The sequence below is a fragment of the Aspergillus affinis genome (assembly GCF_023601865.1).
Source record: "Aspergillus affinis strain CMG 70 chromosome Unknown NODE_6_length_556011_cov_87_064024, whole genome shotgun sequence".
Taxonomy (NCBI): domain Eukaryota; kingdom Fungi; phylum Ascomycota; class Eurotiomycetes; order Eurotiales; family Aspergillaceae; genus Aspergillus; species Aspergillus affinis.
Genome location: NW_026515787.1, coordinates 129,916 through 149,264, shown reverse-complemented (window position 1 = coordinate 149,264; position 19,349 = coordinate 129,916). Strand labels below are relative to the sequence as shown.

The window sequence follows — 19,349 nt, the reverse complement described above, 5'->3', positions numbered from 1 at the left end:
TCTGTCTTCCCAGCAAACCACTCCGCTGTGCCTAGCTCAGCAATTAAGCCTCATTTCAAGCAAACCAAATCAAATTAAGGATCGTCAGCATGACCGTAACCTCGTGCGGATCGCTCCATCTCGTGCCGCTTGGCGGTGTGGAGGAGGTTACACTCTCTTATCTCCGATAACCAACCACCTACTACTAGTCCCTCCGCGCCCTCCGCGCTCTCATCCCTTGCATCCTGCGTGACCCTCCAGCATCATCTTGATCCGCTGGCCCCTTTGGAGTCTGCCGGCGCTCACTCCTGTGCCCCATGATCGGTTATCAATCTCCACGCGCCACCTCGGGATCGCACGCTGCTCGTCTTTGTCGGTGACCGCGGAAGCGGTAGAAACCTTCCCCGCTGCACCTCCGATATTTCCATTCATCTAACCTTCTCCATCGCCTCGCTCTTATCGCATAAACTTGCTTCGAAGATATTCCCGTTGATGGACAAGAGCGCTACCTCATGGATACCGTTTCAAAACCCAGTGGCCCGGGGCTGAGCGGTGTCGCGAGACGATCCCTCGGCATCGGTCTACTACTGATAGTAGTGTTTCTGTGGACAGCGTCGAATTTCTTGGCTAGTGTAGGTGTTTTGCCTTCTCGCTCCGGCCTCCAGCGTGAGGACGGAAGAGGTCCTCTTTGTTGCTACGTTGTGTTGTGCGATATATCCGGTGTGACGAACTGACGTATCACTCTTGTGTCACAGACTATCTTTGCCGACAACACATATTCCAAGCCGTTCTTTGTGACGTACATTAACACCTCCTTGTTTATTCTACCACTTTTCACGATTATCTTTGGCCGCGTCTGGCGATTATGGCGCTCAGGCAAGATCTCCCGGATTCGCTCGCTTCGGAGTCTACTGCGACATCTGGACTCGCACGACCCCGAAGCGGAAACGCAGAGTATCCTTCATCATGACGCGCATCGAGACAGCGAAGACGCGCCCGACGATCCTGAAGCGTGGAATGCAGCCCGGCTGGCGCCGGAGGGGAAGTACCATGAAGCCTCCAAGCTGGGCTTGAGGGCGACGGCGAAGCTGAGCTTCGAGTTCTGCATGCTATGGGTAAGATCTGCACTGTATAGCTCTTCATAGATACAGATCGGCTAACATTGTGTCAGTTCCTTGTAAGTTGTCTCTGAGGCTAGAAACATCCCCAAAGCGAGTTCCGTCGTAGCTCGACTAATTCCGGACTTGTGTAACCAGGCCAATTATTTCGCCATGGCCTGCCTACAGTATACCACCGTAGGAAGTACCACTATTCTAACCTCGACGAGCGGTATGTGCCACATGAGATGAAAATGAGGTGAAACTGAATACAGATGAATGGTATCTAACGCGCATATCCTCGCAGGCGTATGGACCCTCATCTTCGGAGCCGTCATCGGAGTCGAGAAATTCACCGTCCGCAAACTCCTAGGCGTAGTCGCTTCATTAGTCGGCATCATGCTGATATCCCGTGTCGACCTCCTGTCTTCCTCCCCGGAGGTCCCACCAGCCGATAATAGTGGCGGCAGCACCTTTCCCTCCAAGACCCCGGCCGAGATTGCCTTGGGCGACGCCATGGCGGGCTTCAGTGCCGTCATGTACGGCGTGTACACTATTGTCCTGAAGAAGCAGGTGGGCGACGAATCGCGCGTCAACATGCAGCTGTTCTTCGGGCTCGTCGGCCTCTTCAACATGTTCCTGCTCTGGCCGGGCTTCATCATTCTCCATTTCACTGGGATCGAGACCTTCGCGATGCCCGACACTGGCCGAGTATGGACTATCATCTGGGTATGCCCTCTTTTCTTTCCCTCTTCCCTTGGTCTCTTTCGCATGTGTTAATGAAAACCTCAATCAACAGACCAACTCCTTCGCCTCCCTCGCCTCAGACATCTGCTGGGCCTACGCCATGCTCCTGACCACACCCCTTGTCGTCACCGTCGGTCTCAGCCTGACCATCCCGCTCTCCCTCGTCGGACAGATCATTCTCCAAGGCCAGTACGCCAGCGGCCTGTACTGGGTCGGTGCCACTATCGTCTTCCTTTCCTTTTTGATCGTCAACCACGAAAGTCAGGAATTGGTGGGAGCGCAGTCGGATGAGTCGTCCAGAGCGACTTATGATGCGCTTCCTAGTGAAGAGGGAGATCGATGAGAGAGAGATACTGACAGGGAGAGAGGGCCGTGGAAATTGTGCTATATAATTAACAAAAAAAAGGAGGGAAAGAAAAAAGAAATAGGGGGTCGGTTATGCGATTGTTTTGGACCCGTGGACCTGCACTTGCAATTACCTGGTACCTGCCTACTTACTCACCTACCTATTCATAAGCCTATGACCTATGTGTTTACCATCGCTAGTAACTGGCGTTTGGTTACTTCATATATATTCGCTCATTTTTATGTAAGGAATAGAAAGAACATTGATAGTTTCATAATTCCCTGTAGGTCATTTTGCTGGCACTCATTCATACACTACATATTGTATACTGAAGTGTTATCCCATTATAAGTGTGCTTTATAAACTTACGGAATAATAGAGTACAAAACATAAATATCACATGAATGCATCAAAGATTACATATTAGAATTAAGTATACACGTGGACCCTCCCAAAAAAGAGAGGGTAATTAAACCACACACATAATACAGAAAGGAGACAAGGACCCGATAAAGAAAGCATGCTCATTCGACATTCCATCGAGACGAAGAGTCTGATCTGATTATGTCTGAAAACGAATAAAAAAAAATCGAGGATAGAATTAAACACTAGGGAAAGTCCAAGATCATCAACATTAAGTCGCTGGTATGGGACAAGAAATAAAGATAGCAAGAGATGAAGTGGTGTTAAGACTCAGGCTCGAATAAGAGACATGGAAGAAGTAAGAAGGGGGACAGAAAGTTGAAATCAATATCATCAAGAATGGTGGGGTATGTATGTATGTATATCATAAATCAGAAGAGAATACTGGATCACAGAATGAGAAAGGAAAGGAATAGGTAGGTAGCTAGGTACGCAAACGAATGGATGATAGACGATCGAGATTCCAAGAAAAATATAAAAAAAGGGGAATCATCTCGAAGGGATATGTATAGCAGGAAGTATAGTAAAAGAAAGAGAGATTTAGGGAACGGGCAAGGTTCATTGGCTTTGAACCTCCTAAGATTGAACGGTTTGGTGGTATACAATGCGCTTTTTACGCAGGGACAGCGATAGCACCCGCAGCTGGCACGGGGTCTCGCTTCTTACGAGCCACAAGGATGCTCTTGAGACAGCCGAGCCACTTGGCGAGCGATTCCTCGTCGGGGGTGCATAGACGGAAAGACTTCTCTTCCGCGATGATCTGGAGGCAGTTTTGTTTGGAGCGGGACAGGGGATCGATCTCGGCGGCGTCAATCACCTGAGCCATCGGTAAGATCTTCACGGCGGAATATTCCTAATCGCAACGGATGTCAGTCATTTTCATAATCCGGCAAGCGGATGGGTGAACACATACTTGCTCATCCTTGTAGAAGCCAAGACTTTTCGGACGGAGAACAACCCAGAGCCGTTTCCATTGCCGCATGGTGCCCTTGATGCGAAGGCACTGAAGGTAGCCATTGCAAATGACCCTCTCGGGGTCGCGCAGAATCCCCGACTCGCTGTGTCGGCCGGTGTCGGGCGACAAGGGCGACTGTCCGGCAGGAGCAGAGACGGACAGAGTCTGAACCGGAGTTCGCGGTCTGGGGTTGATGCTAGAATTGCTCGTAGGTCCGTCGGACCACTCGGAGTACGACGTGATATCGTTTCCGGGATAATCGAGGTGGTTGTCAAGGCGCTTGGATCGATAACTCGACGAAAGCGCCCGTCCCAGTTCAGGGGAGCTTGCTCTGCCCATCATATCAAAGTCAGAATGATCGGTCGTGTCGTCGACTCGCGGCCGATTCACCGCCACGGCGTTTCCTTGCTGCGACAGCGCCAGGAAAGCCTCATCTTCTTCGTCCGTACGTATTTCGGCGCGGATGCGCTGGATCCAAACGTCGGCCTCCTTGTCGGACGCGACCTGGAATCGATAGTTCTTTGAGGGGGAAAAGACACCGAAGACGTGCTGTCGGTTGGAGCGGGGAGACCGAACGGGTGCGACCGCCGTCACCTCGGATAGGGTGATGGAGGCCCGGAGCCGAGTTGCTTCTTCGTCTTTGTATACAGACAGGAGGTTCGGTCGGAGGACGAGATAGGCGGGTTTCCAGGAAGCTCTAAAGGCCTAGGAGGCAGGGTTAGTCCAGGGAAAGGCGCATTCAACAGGGAACCCAGGTGAACTCACATGCTTGTGCTTGACCCGGCGGTTCACTCGCCCCGTCTTCAGCACTCGATCAAACTCGAAGCTCCCATTTTCGTTGACGGGCGAGAAAGTATCAAGGTTCACATGGCCACTGCGATAGGCCGCAGGTGGAGCAGGGCGTGGGTGGGCGCTCTGTTGGACAGTGCCGTCGGGGAGTTGGATTGCCGGAGCTTTGGCGATCTCCGACATTGACGGGCACGAGGACGACAGCGGCTGGGCCATCATGTCGCGTAGCTTTTATAGGGCGAATATCAAACCCAGAATCGTAGGAGATAAATGACAGGCGGGTACTCAGGGTGAGAAGGTCCTGCGCGATGCAGAAAACGGGCGTTTATAGACTCCAGACCGCACCGCGCAAACACACATCTGGACAAGTTGGAGATAGCCGGGCGAGGGGAAAGGAGGATGAGGATGGATGTCGCGGAGCAACTAAAGAGAAGGCCCCCAACAAGCGACCGGGTGAAAAAAGGCAGAAATATTTAGATAGCACGTTGATATTGGAGTCCGAGTATAGAGGAGATGACGAAGTAAGAAAGGTGCCAAGGAGAGGATGAACGAGGTATGACGGTGAGGCTCTCGAGGGAGAAAAAAGAATTGGGGAACGAAGACTGGAAAAGGCCGAGAACGTGATGAAGAATGGAAAATGATCCACCGAGTTTGATGCAATATTGTTTTATATTAATTTTTTTTTCTTGCAACTCGACGAAACGCTTCTTCTGTCACGGCAACATGTCGCCTGATGCGAAGTTCGGGATGATTTCACGACTGCAGAGAAGTCGACGGGATGACAGAACAACTTGTTTAGGGGGAGGGGGGGGGGAGGCGTGTTTCGATGCTCCCCCTCTCTTTTACTTTCTCTCTCTCTTGCGCTCCCTCTCTCCTCGAATCCCCTTCGTGGAATCTGGTTATTTCCCTCGGCGCATGGACGTTGTTTCAAGGAGATCGTTCATCCCTTTTTATTTTAGTCTGGTTTCCTGTCCTCCGAGGGTGAAGATCCCTTCCACGCTGCTACACAGTAGTTCCAACTACAGACCAGTCGACCCTGTCCCAACTCCACATGGTCTCTTCTTCAGTGGGATTCTAAACGGGAATTCAAGGAGCAGTACGCAGTAAAATGTCTTGGTCCCTTGAATATGATCTCGTCTCGTTGGAGATTTGGACCCGATCGAAAAGGCTTGGTCAAGGGTCTCGTCGTTATTCTTCACGGCCGAGTCAACGTCTCCACCAAGCTAAGGATGCTAAGGATGCTAAACGGGCTACTAAATGATGCTAAGAGAGGACGATTGCTCTCGACCATCCCCGAAAGTGGAAATTTTCAGCACTGACTGCTCCCTTTCTAGAAATGTGGGCAAAGTGCATTACCGTCTCCTATTTCGAGGAAATTGTTGTGATGGAATAGGGTTCTTACCCCTTATGTAATGGACTCATGGTTGTCTGAGCATGTTTCTCCCCCGTACGTCGAGGTCTCAAGTGTCCCTGTCGTGCGATGCATGGGAATCATAGCTGGCATGTACGGAGCCCAGCACTTACGGTGTACTGTCTACAGGAGCAACTACTCTGTACGGCATCACGCTCCTCCAATAAGTCTTCTACCGATCGGTTGGCATGGAAAAGCCCCTGACGGGACTCGAAGTGACTGCTCATAAAGCCGATGATGATTGTAGGTAGGGATACCTTCACCAACTGTCCATGTGTACTCCGTAAGACCCCCTATATGCATGTTTCGTGTACCTACATGCTGGGCTCTTAGGAGCGACTATGACTGTGACAGCATAACATGAATAACTCGAGTCCTCCAATCGTAGACCGGAGTCAAGTGGGTTCTGCATGAGAGCTTTCGTAATGCAGTAGCTGATGGATCTTGGTATCTACTATACGGAGTACATATATGCTTGGTGGTGTACGGAGCAAAGCAAATACATCGATCAAGCAGACCCGACATGACTGAGGCAGTTGCAGTTGCAGTCGCAGCCCCCTCTCCCCTGGGAATTGTGCAGGCTGTTGTTGAATAAGAATAGGAATTAATTCTCTAATCTCTGCCCTACCGAAAGGCCACCTTGACAGATCCGCCAGGGTCACGTGTGGGGATCACGGGGGTCTGGACAACCCGTAATGGAATTACCACCGGGTCCCTGGTATTACTTATTAGGTAAATGCGTCCTTTTTTGGAAGAAAAATTTGTTCTTCAATGAACTGACAAAAGGACCGAAAGAGAGGTGGATGTCAATGCTCGACACGCAGTATTACTATTTAGCCTGTAAACAGCAGCGATATCCTAGTATACACATCATCTTCGACGGTGCTCGAGTCATGAACAGAGGACGGAGTAAGTCCTCCGTACAAGCGACCTTATCATGGGCCAAGGTCCTGTTTCAATAATGCGGTTAACCAAACCGATAGCAGTTGGAGCCAATGATAACATTAATAATAGATATCCTTTGCTATTGGAAAAGCCACCTAAAAGGGCTACGGTGGTTGGATTGGCGTGGATTAAGCCGTATCCTGGTAAATGCTGGTAATCAATTTACCAGAGGCCGAGTCCAACAGTTTGCACCCTTCGACCTACGGAGTACACAATGGGGCAGGAGAATAAATAGAAATACCCCATATCCTTAATCCTCCATTTCTGCGATCGCTCTGCTGGAGGGATTGACCCGCCGATCATGAACCCAGAGGCTTGAAGGGTCGAGCCGCGTTGTCGGTGGCCGGCCGTACGTAGTATTATTGACGATCTGGCGCTTGGAGGACGTGTCCCGCAGGTAAGTTATTTATTATTGTTGTTGTTGTTATCATTATGAACTCCGTAACTTGGACCCAGTTCACTGGTTGTAATTAATTTCTTGGAGGCAGACCTAGGCACTTTGGAAGTTGGTAGGTCTCAGTGTTCAAAGTATCAACCATCGGAGGAGTTATATCTCAGAGGAGATCATTCTTGATCCAAAGATAACAATCCATGTGGACATAGAACATGGAACATAAGACACAGAAATATACCTAGGGAGTAGGTGTACTCCGTAGAAGCCGTCCTTCCCGATTGCCATCGAAAAGGCTAAAGGCAAAGTTACCCGTGACCGTGACCGAACGGCCGCTTGCGCCTCCCTGGCCTTGGCGAGACTTCCACTCATCCCCATCCCCAAAATATTCCTTTCGAGCCTTCATCTCCGTCGGTCGCCTCCCGCAATTCTCGACCTTCCCCCCCCCCTCCCCCGGTTCTGTGATTGATGATCTCGTCCCGTGCTCTCCGCGCCTTTGGCTTCATTGCTTTGGACTTCAGTCCCCTGCGTTGCTCTCAACGCTTCCCCAACTAATTCGCTCTCAAGCCAACTGAGAGCGAAAAAAAAAGGTTGGAGAGAGAGAAAGGAGGTTTTCCCTCCGGACACTCGTTTTTATCTTATTCACCTTTTATTCCTTTCTTGTCCTGTTCTTTTTCTAAACGGACCCTTTACCTTTTTCCCCCTTCTCGATAATAATTGCCTATTATTCTTATCCTAGCTCATATATTGGGAGCAACCTGTGGCTAGATTCAAGACGGCGATCTCGGTTCCCATTATTGCTCGCGTGAACCGTTGGCATAGTTTCCTTCAGGTTCCCCCTCAAGGCGATCGCGCTTTGACTGGGGCTTTTCTCTGATCTGGGAAGCGTTTCCCTACTACGTTGGCCGGTTCTTGACCCCGGTGTTCCTTTAAATCCCCTTGGACAAACACACTCTGGATACTCGCACCAATGGGCTTGAAGCAACGGATTTCGAAATGGCTGCCCTCCTCGCCGAGTCTACCGTTGGACGACTCGTCGCGCGAAAAGGGTCGCAACGTTTCTAGATTCGCCTTTTTCAAGCGGAGGATACGGCTGAAGGGCAACTCGTCGATTTCGATACCCCTGGGATTCGTACTCCTATTCCCGTGTATCGTCATCGTCCTTGTCCTGCTTCTCTTCGTCCGGCATCCCGCCTCCCCCGGTGGCATCCTCATTCCTGCAGGCACGCCCCCGTCTATAAGGTTGGTTTGGCCCCTGGATCTCAGTTGGAGGAAGCGCCGTCGGCTAACTTAACCGCCTCGTTACCACAGAAAAATTAGCGAAAAGTACGATAGGGTCTTTGCGACGGGATGTCTCCCGGTCGAAAAGGAGGTGGAAGGCAAGCGAGCCAACGCCGCATTCGTCGTTCTTGCCAGGAATAAGGAGCTCGACGGCGTGATAGAATCGCTCAAATCCATTGAGAGACATTTCAACCGATGGTTTCACTACCCTTATGTGTTCTTGAACGACGGTGATTTCGACGATACGTTTATGCAGGGTGTGAAGAACTATACCAGTGCTCCCGTTGAATTTGGAAAGATCGATGACAGCATGTGGGGTTATCCCAAGTGGGCCAACGAAGAGGTGGCCAAGGAAGGCATCAGAAAACAGGGTGATGCTGCTATCATGTACGGAGGAATGGAGAGCTACCATCACATGTGCCGATTCTATTCTGGGTGAGTGCCACCGATCCACCATGCACACCTGCGGCCGCTAACATCCCCAACAGACATTTCTACAAGCACCCTCTCCTGATGAAGTACGAGTGGTACTGGCGTCTGGAGCCCGAGATCAAGTATTTCTGTGACATTACTTAGTAAGAACCAACGCCCTGCTCGACCCTCTTCCATACTGCAGACGGCGCTTTGCTAACACGCGTTCCAGTGACCCTTTTGTCAAAATGGCCGAGGCCAATAAAACCTACGGATTCACCATTGCCGTCAAGGAACTGCGCGAGACCGTCCCCAACATCTTCCGTTATGCGTCAGCCTACAAGCGAAAGAACAATTTGCCATCCAAGGGCCTGTGGGAGATGTTCCTGGAGAGAGACCCCGAGGAAGAACCCAAGCTCGAAGAGGAAAAGCAAGAGAAGCTTCCCGAGGAAATCTTGCAGAACGAACCCGGCGAGAACACCGTTCCTGACGTCGACCCGGAAGCCATGGAGGGCGAGAAATATAACATGTGCCATTTCTGGAGTAACTTTGAGATTGCGCGATTGGATTGGTTCCGCAGCAAAGAGTATGAGGAGTTCTTCGAGATGATGGACCGCAGTGGAGGGTTCTGGACCGAACGAGTACATGCCCATCACTCTACATCTCCCCGTCGATTCAAGTTTGCTAACAATTTCGCAGTGGGGTGATGCGCCGATTCATTCACTTGCCGCCGGTGCCCTCCTGTCCCCCGCCGATATCCACTATTTCCGTGACTTTGGTTACCGACACACTACCATTCAGCACTGTCCCGCCAACGCTCCTGCCCGCCAATTGCCTCGGATCCCTTGGCTTGAAATGACCACGCAAGACGAGAAGGAGCGCTTCGAAGAGGATGAATATTGGGCCAACTCTGACCCAGTGAAGGAGAATGGTGTCGGCTGCAGATGTAGATGCGATACGGATATTGTGGATGTCGAGGGCAAGCAAGGCAGCTGTCTCGCCGAGTGGGTGGAAGTTGCGGGAGGCTGGGCATCGCCCTAGACCGGGGGCAACCTTTCTTGATTCTTCGCTGTATAACTTTTGCCTCCTCGTTTACGTACCTATCTGTTCGACTATGAGCATTACCCGGGTCGCCCTTGGAGTTATTTGCTTGAGCCTGCATATTATGTTGGGCCGTGGGGTTCTGGACGGCGTTTTTCGGATCTGACGGCTTATATCGAAGACGGTGTGACCATTCTCATAAATATTGACAAATTCATCTAGCGTGCTTTGTGTTTCAATTTGGATTGCCGCGTTTCTCTCCAGAACAATATCCATTATCCGGAGGGAGGGGGACAGTGGGAAAGAAACCGATGTTCGGCCACGAGGCGATTGCGAAGGAGTGCCAACGAAGTCTCTGCCCGCCATCCGGTCTTTACATACCCAGGAATGGGACCGTTCGCTCTCCACAGAGGACCTTCCAACCCTGCCGAATGAATCGTTTCTGCCGTCAATTGCCAGGGATGAGTGCTTCCAGCTCACTGTGCCTCCCGACACTTCCTCCGGACCCCCGTCCTTGGTCTCTGCCCCTTTGATTTTCAGAACATAGTCTGGTGATGATTTACGGTTTTTGTGGTTGATTCAAGGGTCATAATTTGGATCGAGGCGGATGGATTTCCGAGCAGGATACACGACCGTGGCTCGCCTGACCCTACGACAATTGTTATAATTCCTTCCGCCTCTGTTTTCTCTTCTTTTTGATACTGCATTTCCATCCCAAACTCGATTTTGCGCGAAATGTTTCCCCTCACAACTGTCTCTTACTCTATTCTAACCCCCCTTTATTTCCCTCTATTATCCATTGAATCATCATGTCATGAAATGTACATATCTTTTCTCCCTTTCGAAGTTCTCCTGTATCCGGGCTCTTTGCTTTTCCCCAGACCTTTTCTTTTTACACATAACCCTATCAAGTTCAAACCACCGGCCCAGGAATGGTTGTGTATAGAGGATGAAATAATTTGACTTGTGAAGATTTGTACGATGATGCCAACCCCAGATCTCTAGCGCTGTAGAATCATACTATGGATGCCATTCGCACCAAATGTGTAGGTGCTTCAAATGCTTGGGTTTGCAAATGTCGATCATTCACCGTTTGCCTACCCTGCGCAGACCTAGAGGACCTCTTCTTCCACATCAACCATCTCTCGACCATCTGATCTAGTTGAAATAGTTAGATTCTTTCATTTTTGATCACCCTCGACAGTCCCCTACCTCGCAGAAGGCTTACAAGGAGTGGGCTCTGCGAGAGACTATGTATGCATGCGATCGAGAATCTCTCCGCACCTTTGTCAAACGAACCAGGATTTTGCTAGCGCAAGGAGGCCTGCAGATTACTTGTGCAGGTGCGCGGTATGCACGTGTACACGGACTACATATTCCTTTCGCTTTTGAGGAATGCAGAGTGAGGGGAAGAGGTTGGTGATGAGGATATGTGTAGGTGGAATAGTTAGTGGACGGGTAGATGGTGCAGATAATATATGTCATTATCGGGTTTCCTTTTCGCGTTGTACTTGCTAGTTGATTGAATTTACGTTTGAGAATGAAAGTCGAGGGTTATAAAAGGCTCGATATTGGTAGCAGTAACAAGACGTTGCATTTGAAAAAGCCATTCCATGAAGTTGGTTGAGGTAGTATATATAAATAGGGTCTTCTTCTCCTTGGTGAGATCTTTAAACCATCAAATTGATTGAATATATTGATTGCCAAACCTCTGAATACAATATTCCTACAGAAAATTTATAAGTCTCCGAGAGAGGCTCTACGTCAGACTTGACCCCTCATGGGGAGGTCGATAAGATCACGAAGGGCCGGGGGTGAAGTATAGAAAGACCCACCTCCAAGGATCTACGGGGTCGGTCCCACTTGCGGTCTCTCTCCACGGAGTAAGTAGTTAAGAGCATTGGATATTCGACTCAGTGTCGAATATAGTTACCTGCGAGAGACGAGAAAGTATCTCACGGCGTGATTTCCATGCGCCGGTACCTACGTACCGTACCGCCTGACCCCTTCAGCTCGCGTCATGTGCCCCGCGTTTTGCCAGGGAGCTTCTCGGCCTGCTCTCTTCTTATCTGCCATCCTTCCTCTCTCTGCCCCTCGTCTGCCTATCGACGACATCTCCCATCTCCTCCATTGTATCGCTTCACTTCTCCCCCCCATCAACTCGACACCTCTATCTTTCCTACATCCTTTGGCCCGAGTCTCGACATTCACCTCACTACCCAACGCCGGCGGCCACCTCCATGGGAGCCCGAGGACTATCCCATAGGTCTATTCAGTGATCCCCGATCCACCTGCACCTGACTTTTTTACATTATTCCGCCCGGGTCCGGCGCCGTCCTTCTCTCCACACGCCGTCCGCCTCGTCATCGGGCACCCGCCTATTAGCCTGAGCTATCTACACCGGTGCTGTACCGTCGAAAAGTATCCTCCCGCTCATATTCACTCCATTTTAACTAGTTTATTCTTTCTCTCGCTCCCGTTCTCGCCCGTTGCTGTTTCCCGATCTCGGGCTGGATCTACCTTACTTTCCCCTCATTTTCCGCTCCTATGACACCTACACTCCGTCAATCAACATGGCTGACTTTCAGGAACCTTCTCCATCCAGGCGCCCAGCTACGGTTTCTAACGCTTCATACCTACGATATCCTACTCTGCCGCCGTTGAGCGGATCGGTTGAAGAGTGGTTATCTCGCTCGCGGCCTACCACTATCAGCATGACGTCAACCCCTCTGTCAGAGCAGCCTTCCACCAAATCGTTGAGCGAAAGCTGGGCCACTTTGAGTGCATCTGATATCCAGTCCGAGGATGGAGGTCGATCTGAACCCACTGATGCTGGCTCTTTAATCGACCAAGCCGGACCCGATGATGTTGCCAGCCTAGATGATGATCAGTACAGCTGCAGCGAAACCGGAAATGATGAAAAATGCTTCGAAGACGAAGACGACGGCTACGACTCCAAGAGCAATATCTCCGATTCGCAGGAACTACCCGCCCTTTTCCCGCAGATTGGGGGTTCTATCGATGACAGCAATCTCACAGCACAAACCGCATTTCGTCCACCAGCCGAATCTATTGAGTTCGCTGAGCCTGAAGAATGGCCCGCAGTTGAACGGGTGGAACTGAAACACACAATCCGCGTCTTTGGGCGTATGGAAGCTGCGGAGCTGCAGCGACAGCTGCCGTTCAATCTTGATGACTGCATCCTTACGGCTACCGTCCAGCAGACGATGACCAAGAGAAGCCTCGATACTGATAAGCCCTTCCGTGTTCTGTATGTTGGCAGTCCCGAGTTTCGAAACATCATCCTCGACAAAATCGGTGACGTCCTCGTATCAAACATCTGTAGCGGCTTCGAAAGCAGCTCCACGGAATCTTCTCGGTACCATGTGGTCCCTACGTCATATGGCGTGGGTGCCGTCCCTAATTTTGCGGAGCTCCTTCCGATTCACGTTCAGCTCATCGTCGATGAATGTCTTGAAGCTTCCTCAGACACTCACAGTGATGGTCCTAGTACAATCGTCTTGAACTTGAAGAATAGGCCCCCCAGCACATCATCGTGGACGGGGAGGGGATATTCCATCTCGTCCCCTTCCGAATGGACACTACCGGATGTTGCTATTATTTTCGTGTCCAACTCTGACACGCCTGTGACCAGGGAGGCACAGAGACTGGCTCGTATCGCCATGGAGAGACACGACACCCCGACTATGGTCATTTCCGAGCAGCCACTTTGGAAAATGACTCAAGAGCCAATCCCGCTTAACCATAACAGTCTTCACATGTGCCTGGAATCCCGTCATCAACTGACTGGGAAGATGACGGTGGTGCGACGGTACCCGATTGATCTGAAGACTTTTGAAAGCATTACTCCCGGCCAGCTGAATCGAAACCTGGCCTCGTTGGCAAGCAGCTACCCCAAGCAATCCTGCAAAAACATCGCCGGAGACCCTCAACCTGCCCAGAGCAAGCTATTCCTTGAGACAAAGAAGTACGCAATGCGATTTTCTCCTCTTGCATACTTGGGTAACAAGTATGGCTCGGTGCTGCCATTGTGCCTTATGGCTTTGACTCTCCTGTCTGCCATCATCACCGGTCTTTCCCCCTCCTATATATTCAACAACCAGGAAAGCACTGGGTTAAGTGTAGTTCCCAACACTAGTAACCCTCCAGTTGACGATCTGCGCCAAACCTCCCTCTCGATCATGTCCTTGACCTCCGCAGAGACCCAATTTTCAAGGCCACAATCTCAGGAACAAGGTAGACTAGATGACCTGATTGAAGAGGTGGGGCTCTCTCCGAGGCAACTGGAAAGCTCAGATGGATTTGAGATTCAGGTAGTTGGAGACTGCCACTTGGTTATCAAGCCCCCGCAGAAGACGCCCTCCAGCAAAAAGCAGCCTAAATTTAGCGTGCAAGTCTTCCGGCGTGAAAAGACCTTGACTTACGAGCTTTCGAAGTTATTTGACGGCGTTTACACCCTCAAGTTGGATCGAGGTGATGCATACGGGATAGTGGATGTCACGATAACCACGCATTCGAAGTCTCCCGTCAATGAGACGATATCGGTAGATCTGGGGACACCCTGGCTGAAGATTGCAAACTGGAAACGAGCAGCTCAGGTCATCACCTCCCAGCTAATGAGGGACTTTAACACCGCGCATACCGGATTTTCCGAGGCTTATGGCCGGCTCTTCACTGATCTGCAGGTGTTGATGGGTGACGTGGTGAAAAGAGCACATGTCTTGCGTCGAGAAGCTGATGAGCTCCGGCGTGATTCATTCGGGGTGTCTTTTGAAACTCGCGACGTGGTTCTCTCCCGGTCAAAGCAGTTGTCGGAAGTCATCAAACGCAATGCTGTTCAGCCGTTCTTAGCAGCCTCATCGGTATTGCAAGATCATACCGTTAAAGTAAACCGAGAAGCAAAAGAGATGATGAGCGACACGTGGAAGAAGCTCAGTACTCATGCTCATGCTCATGGTCTTGACATTTTGGCATGGAAGGATCATGTGCGAAATGCGAGGAAGTGCAAGGCTTTGGACAAGGCGCAGAAGAAAGCAAAGGGCTTGATGCAGCGAAAGAGATTGCCCTCCCGCTGAATCACAACCATTCTTCTCTTCGACCTTTAACTATTTACGACTGACACGCTGTTCTCCCATGTCCTTATTTTTGATGCCCCTTGCTTTAAGTATCTTTTTATTTTATTTTTCTTTACTCTCTTTCTCTCTTTTGGGATGGGATGAGTGTTACTCAGGCGAACTGGTCAGATAATCTTATACAAAGAAAGAACAGAACGAAAAAAAAAGCCGTCACGAGGACTCCAATTGAAGGGATTCCTGGGAGACATTGCTGGTTTGATGTAAGAAACAGAAATCTGGGCAATTGTTACTCGTGTCATCAAGAACATTTTCTTTCTTCTTTTGATCTCCAGTTCTTTATAGTGCCACTATATGATGGAAATAAACTCTATGTACGGCCGGCCTAGCGCCCCGCAGCCTACCAACTAAAGTAGCGATTCCTCTTAATTGTCGCGATAATATCGCGGCTAGGGGGAGACATACGATACATATCTGATTGACCCGCCCAGAGAAGGGAAAAACCTTACTATACCATCCGGTTCTACTCCGTACACTGCCGCCCAGCCGTATTTGAGAGATAAGTGCAGATACCAGCTCTCACACTACTGTACTACAAGTGTAAGAAATACTCTCTAGGAGCCTGTCTAGGAGTACGTGGGGTAAACCCCTACGCGGAGCAAATGCAATAGTGGACGATGCTAATCTGCAGACTTTGGGTGGCACTAGGCATAGGTTAGTGGCCTAAGGCAAGGAACCTCCCCCCCCACCTTCGTAGAACAAAAACAACCGCTCATATTTTCCCACTTCTCTTTCTAGACTCATCTTTCTTCCCCCATCAAACATCTTCCTTCCTCTCTTCCTCTAAAGGTACGCCCCTTCAAATACCCCTGTGATCTACATCTGAGACTTATCTAAATTTTTCTCTCTCTTCCAGATCTCCATCGCATCCTTCACCATGTCCGACGCTGCTGAGACCAAGCCTAACCCCGCCACCGGCGCTCCTGAGGAGAAGCCCCAGGAGACCACCCCCGCCGCCGAGAAGCCCACCGAGGAGAAGTCTGCCACTGAATCCGCTGTCGACGCGGCTAAGGAGGCCACCAGCAAGACCACCGACAGCGTTTTCTCGATGTTCGGCGGCGGCCCCAAGAAGGAGAAGAAGGAGGAGCCCGAGGATGCTAAGGATGAGCCCTCCGGCTCTTCCAAGGCGCAGAAGGGTGAAGATGAGGTGCGTCTTTGATATATTCCTTTCTTGTCTTTCTTATATCTGCTTGGTTTGCGTCCGCTACCCCTCCTGAGGAGCGGGGTATCTGATGATTTCTCGTTCTTTTTGTTCTTACTGTATCCTTTTCTTTTCTTTGTTTTATGCCTACAGAAAGCTTTGGAGGGGATACTCAAGGCGCACAAATACGTTTCGTCTACGTTTGTTAGTTCCTCACTAACGTGACATCTACTATTAGGATGAGGCCCCCGAATCCCCTGAAGTTCACTTCGAGCCCGTCATCCGCCTGACTGAGAAGGTGGAAACCAAGACCAACGAGGAACTCGAGGAGCAGATGTTCAAGATGCGTGCTAAGCTCTTCCGATTCGACCGTGAAAGCAAGGAGTGGAAGGAGCGTGGTACCGGAGACGTTAGACTGCTTAAGCACAAGGAGAACCAGAAGACCCGCCTGGTCATGCGCCGAGACAAGACCCTCAAGGTCTGCGCCAACCACTACAGTATGTCCTGTCCTTTCAAACTTGTTTCCATAATATTGTGGATGCTAACAACAAATTACAGTCGTTCCCGACATGGAGCTCAAGCCCAACGTTGGCAGCGACCGCAGCTGGGTTTGGAATGCCACTGCCGATGTCAGCGAGGGTGAGACGGAACCCCAGACCTTTGCCATCCGTTTCGCCAACAGCGACAGTAAGTTATCCTGGATTAGAGTGATGATTGTATGGCTAGCTAACCCGCTCCCAGACGCCAACCTGTTCAAGGAATCTTTCGAGAAGGCCCAGCAGGAGAACGAGAAGATCCTCAAGCAGGAGTAAATCCGCGTGGTTCCGAAATAATGAGGATTATGCTCCGTTGGAGATCTTCTTGTCATCTTTCTGAATACCTTGCGCTTCATCGGTCTGTCTCATGACCGTTCACGAATACATTATCATCATCCTTTTTCACCATACCACTCCCCTTCTCTCGATGCACATTCCCCCATATATTCCTCCCTTCTGCTTAAACCCCCTTACCCCCTGTTTAATGAGACCGGCATGACCCGGATGAGAGCCATTCTGCGATGCTGGATCGACATCGATTTTCTCTTTTTTTATCGATTGTCGTTCTAGACGCACCTGGCCGTAGATAGATGTCCCTACCCCCGAATATACGTCTTGAAATGCCCTTTTACTGCCCTGATCTGATGTATTGAGAGTTTTAAACCAATTAAAAATGATAGACCTGCTCTGAGTGTAATTCTCTGCTGGCCGATGAACAAGAGTGAGGAGCGATCGCAAAATCCCATGAAAAGGGGACAGAAGTTGTGAAAGCAAAGCAAAAACCCGGTGCTTCGTAAGAGTGGCGGACGAGCAGCTGGCAGTGCGTGAAGTCGGATCGCTTCATCTGCCGCGTAGAATCCCATCTCTCTCTTCTCCCCCACTCCAGCTTCGATCTCTCCGCCTCCCCGTCACTTCTGCCTCTTTCACCCACCAACTTGCGCTCCCCCATCTAGCTTGCCTTTATCTCCTGTGCTTTGCCTTTTTTTGCTATTTTTTCAAGCTTATAACCCTTCAAGGTAGTTCCCCCACCCAAGCTATTCTAGAAGATCGACGCACCAGCGGGTTCCGCCGACTAACGTCCCATCCTGCCTTACCAAGCAGTCGCGTTTCCTGGAGCTGCCTGGTTCCGACTGCGTCAATTCCCTTGATCAATTCACCTATTTGCCAGTGACCGGGGCTACAGTCTACAATCAAGATGCCTGATGTAAGTTTTGTTCGCCTGCCATCGTCTATTGAGCTTTGAGCGCTGTCGCTCGCTCTACCGCGTGACGCACGTCTCTGATTCATGATTTCCTTGCTTTCGCATGTCGCTAACGCGATTTCTCTCTCCTCTGCATCCAGGTCAAAAGAAATGTCAGACTGGTCACGGAACAGCATGTTGTGTATGTCTTGAAAAGAGCTGCCCCTGCAACACCTCCACGCGCCTTTTGTCGACGGTCACCCACCTGCCATTTCTCCCTTCCCTTCGCGACACGCCCTGATTTCCTCAACACGAGGTCGCATGGCTTCCTATATGCCGCGCTATTATAACAATCCTCGTTCTTCTTTTATATATGATGGTTGGGCGTGGGGGTAGATTTTACAAATGCTGATGGTTCGCGCCCACAGGAACAAGGACTCTGGCGTCGAAGGCTTCCCTCTCCGAGCGTGGTCGATTGAGATCTACCTGCTCAATGAGCACGGTGAGCAGGTGCCTGCCAACGTCTTCGATAAGGTCGTGTACTCGTTGCATCCCAGTTTCGGTGATAGATATAAGCAGAGTTCGTCTCTCCTTTCCTTCCGTCTTCTTGCTTTTCCTCTCCTTTTTCAGTCGCTTTTTCACCCCGTCGCCTCGACTGCGCTTATATCCTGGTCTTGAATTCTTTGCGTGTGTTCTTCCGTCGGGCAGATCTTGCTTGGATTGAGCGTGGGGCAGACGACTATTTACTATAAGGATATCAAGTACTCATGCGCTGACGTGTAATCTACAACAGCCTTCAAGAACCCTCCCTTCAGGATTGCGGAGGAAGGATGGGGTGAATTCGATATGCAGATCAGCATGTTTGCAGACAAGGAACATGCTGTGACACACGATCTGAACTTTGCCCAATCGCGCTACGAGTCGAAGCATCTTATTGTGAGTCACCGCCTTCGCCCATTTACCTTTGCTTGGATGTACTCATCCGTGTATTCATTTAATTTAGACGTTCAAAAACCCCAAGCCTGCCTTATTGGCTCTTCTCCGTGAATCGGGGCCTGTCCCTGGAGATGAGAATGGAGTGAAGACGAAGCGCTCGGCCGGAGCTGATGAAGGGTCCAAGAAGAAGAAGCGAACGGAGAAGAACGTAAGATACTCTAGATTCGAAGAGTCGCCGGGAATTTCCCTCTAATGGTTTCTTTTTGCAGGTCGACATGGATAAACTGGCCGACGGCCTCCAGAGACTCGGCGAAGATGACCTTCTCCAGGTGGTGCAGATGGTACACGACAACAAAGCACCAGACTCATATACCAAGAATGACGTTGAGCGTAAGTCTGAATCTATTCCCTTATTCTGTTCTTCCACAGCCTAACCCATCTCTCACAGAGGGAGAATTCCACGTCGACCTCTACACCCTACCAGACGCCCTAATCAAAATGCTGTGGGAATTCACGCAAGAAAAGGGAGCTCTGTAAGCGATGGGGAAACCAAAGGAAGGGCAATAAAGCTTGGATATATTCTTGCA

At 50.3% G+C, this 19,349-nt stretch overlaps 5 protein-coding genes across 5 annotated transcripts; 4 read left to right on the top strand and 1 right to left on the bottom strand.

Annotated features, from left to right (window-relative positions):
* Positions 1–491: 491 nt before the first annotated feature.
* Positions 492–2,166, top strand: KD926_009590 (DMT family transporter; the record flags this gene model as incomplete). Its single annotated transcript, XM_053095195.1, has 6 exons — positions 492–611; positions 735–1,094; positions 1,151–1,156; positions 1,236–1,308; positions 1,384–1,805; positions 1,876–2,166. 6 exons carry the CDS (start codon positions 492–494, stop codon positions 2,164–2,166), a joined length of 1,272 nt encoding a protein of 423 aa, XP_052960157.1.
* A 1,039-nt stretch (positions 2,167–3,205) lies between these two features.
* Positions 3,206–4,519, bottom strand: KD926_009589 (PH domain-containing protein; the record flags this gene model as incomplete). The annotated part of the gene is made up of 3 exons (XM_053095184.1): positions 3,206–3,445; positions 3,506–4,252; positions 4,313–4,519. The coding sequence occupies 3 exons, from the start codon at positions 4,517–4,519 to the stop codon at positions 3,206–3,208; spliced, it is 1,194 nt and encodes a 397-aa protein (XP_052960156.1).
* A 3,534-nt stretch (positions 4,520–8,053) lies between these two features.
* Positions 8,054–9,816, top strand: KD926_009588 (glycosyltransferase family 15 protein; the record flags this gene model as incomplete). Its single annotated transcript, XM_053095173.1, has 5 exons — positions 8,054–8,325; positions 8,395–8,799; positions 8,853–8,939; positions 9,008–9,416; positions 9,475–9,816. The coding sequence occupies 5 exons, from the start codon at positions 8,054–8,056 to the stop codon at positions 9,814–9,816; spliced, it is 1,515 nt and encodes a 504-aa protein (XP_052960155.1).
* Positions 9,817–12,389: 2,573 nt separating this feature from the next.
* On the top strand, positions 12,390–14,912 carry KD926_009587 (uncharacterized protein; the record flags this gene model as incomplete). The annotated part of the gene is made up of 1 exon (XM_053095162.1): positions 12,390–14,912. One exon carries the CDS (start codon positions 12,390–12,392, stop codon positions 14,910–14,912), a length of 2,523 nt encoding a protein of 840 aa, XP_052960154.1.
* A 934-nt stretch (positions 14,913–15,846) lies between these two features.
* KD926_009586 (putative Ran-specific GTPase-activating protein 1) lies at positions 15,847–19,299 on the top strand (the record flags this gene model as incomplete). The annotated part of the gene is made up of 9 exons (XM_053095151.1): positions 15,847–16,116; positions 16,349–16,607; positions 16,669–16,797; positions 16,852–16,918; positions 18,255–18,406; positions 18,620–18,762; positions 18,830–18,970; positions 19,032–19,152; positions 19,211–19,299. 9 exons carry the CDS (start codon positions 15,847–15,849, stop codon positions 19,297–19,299), a joined length of 1,371 nt encoding a protein of 456 aa, XP_052960153.1.
* Positions 19,300–19,349: the final 50 nt, after the last annotated feature.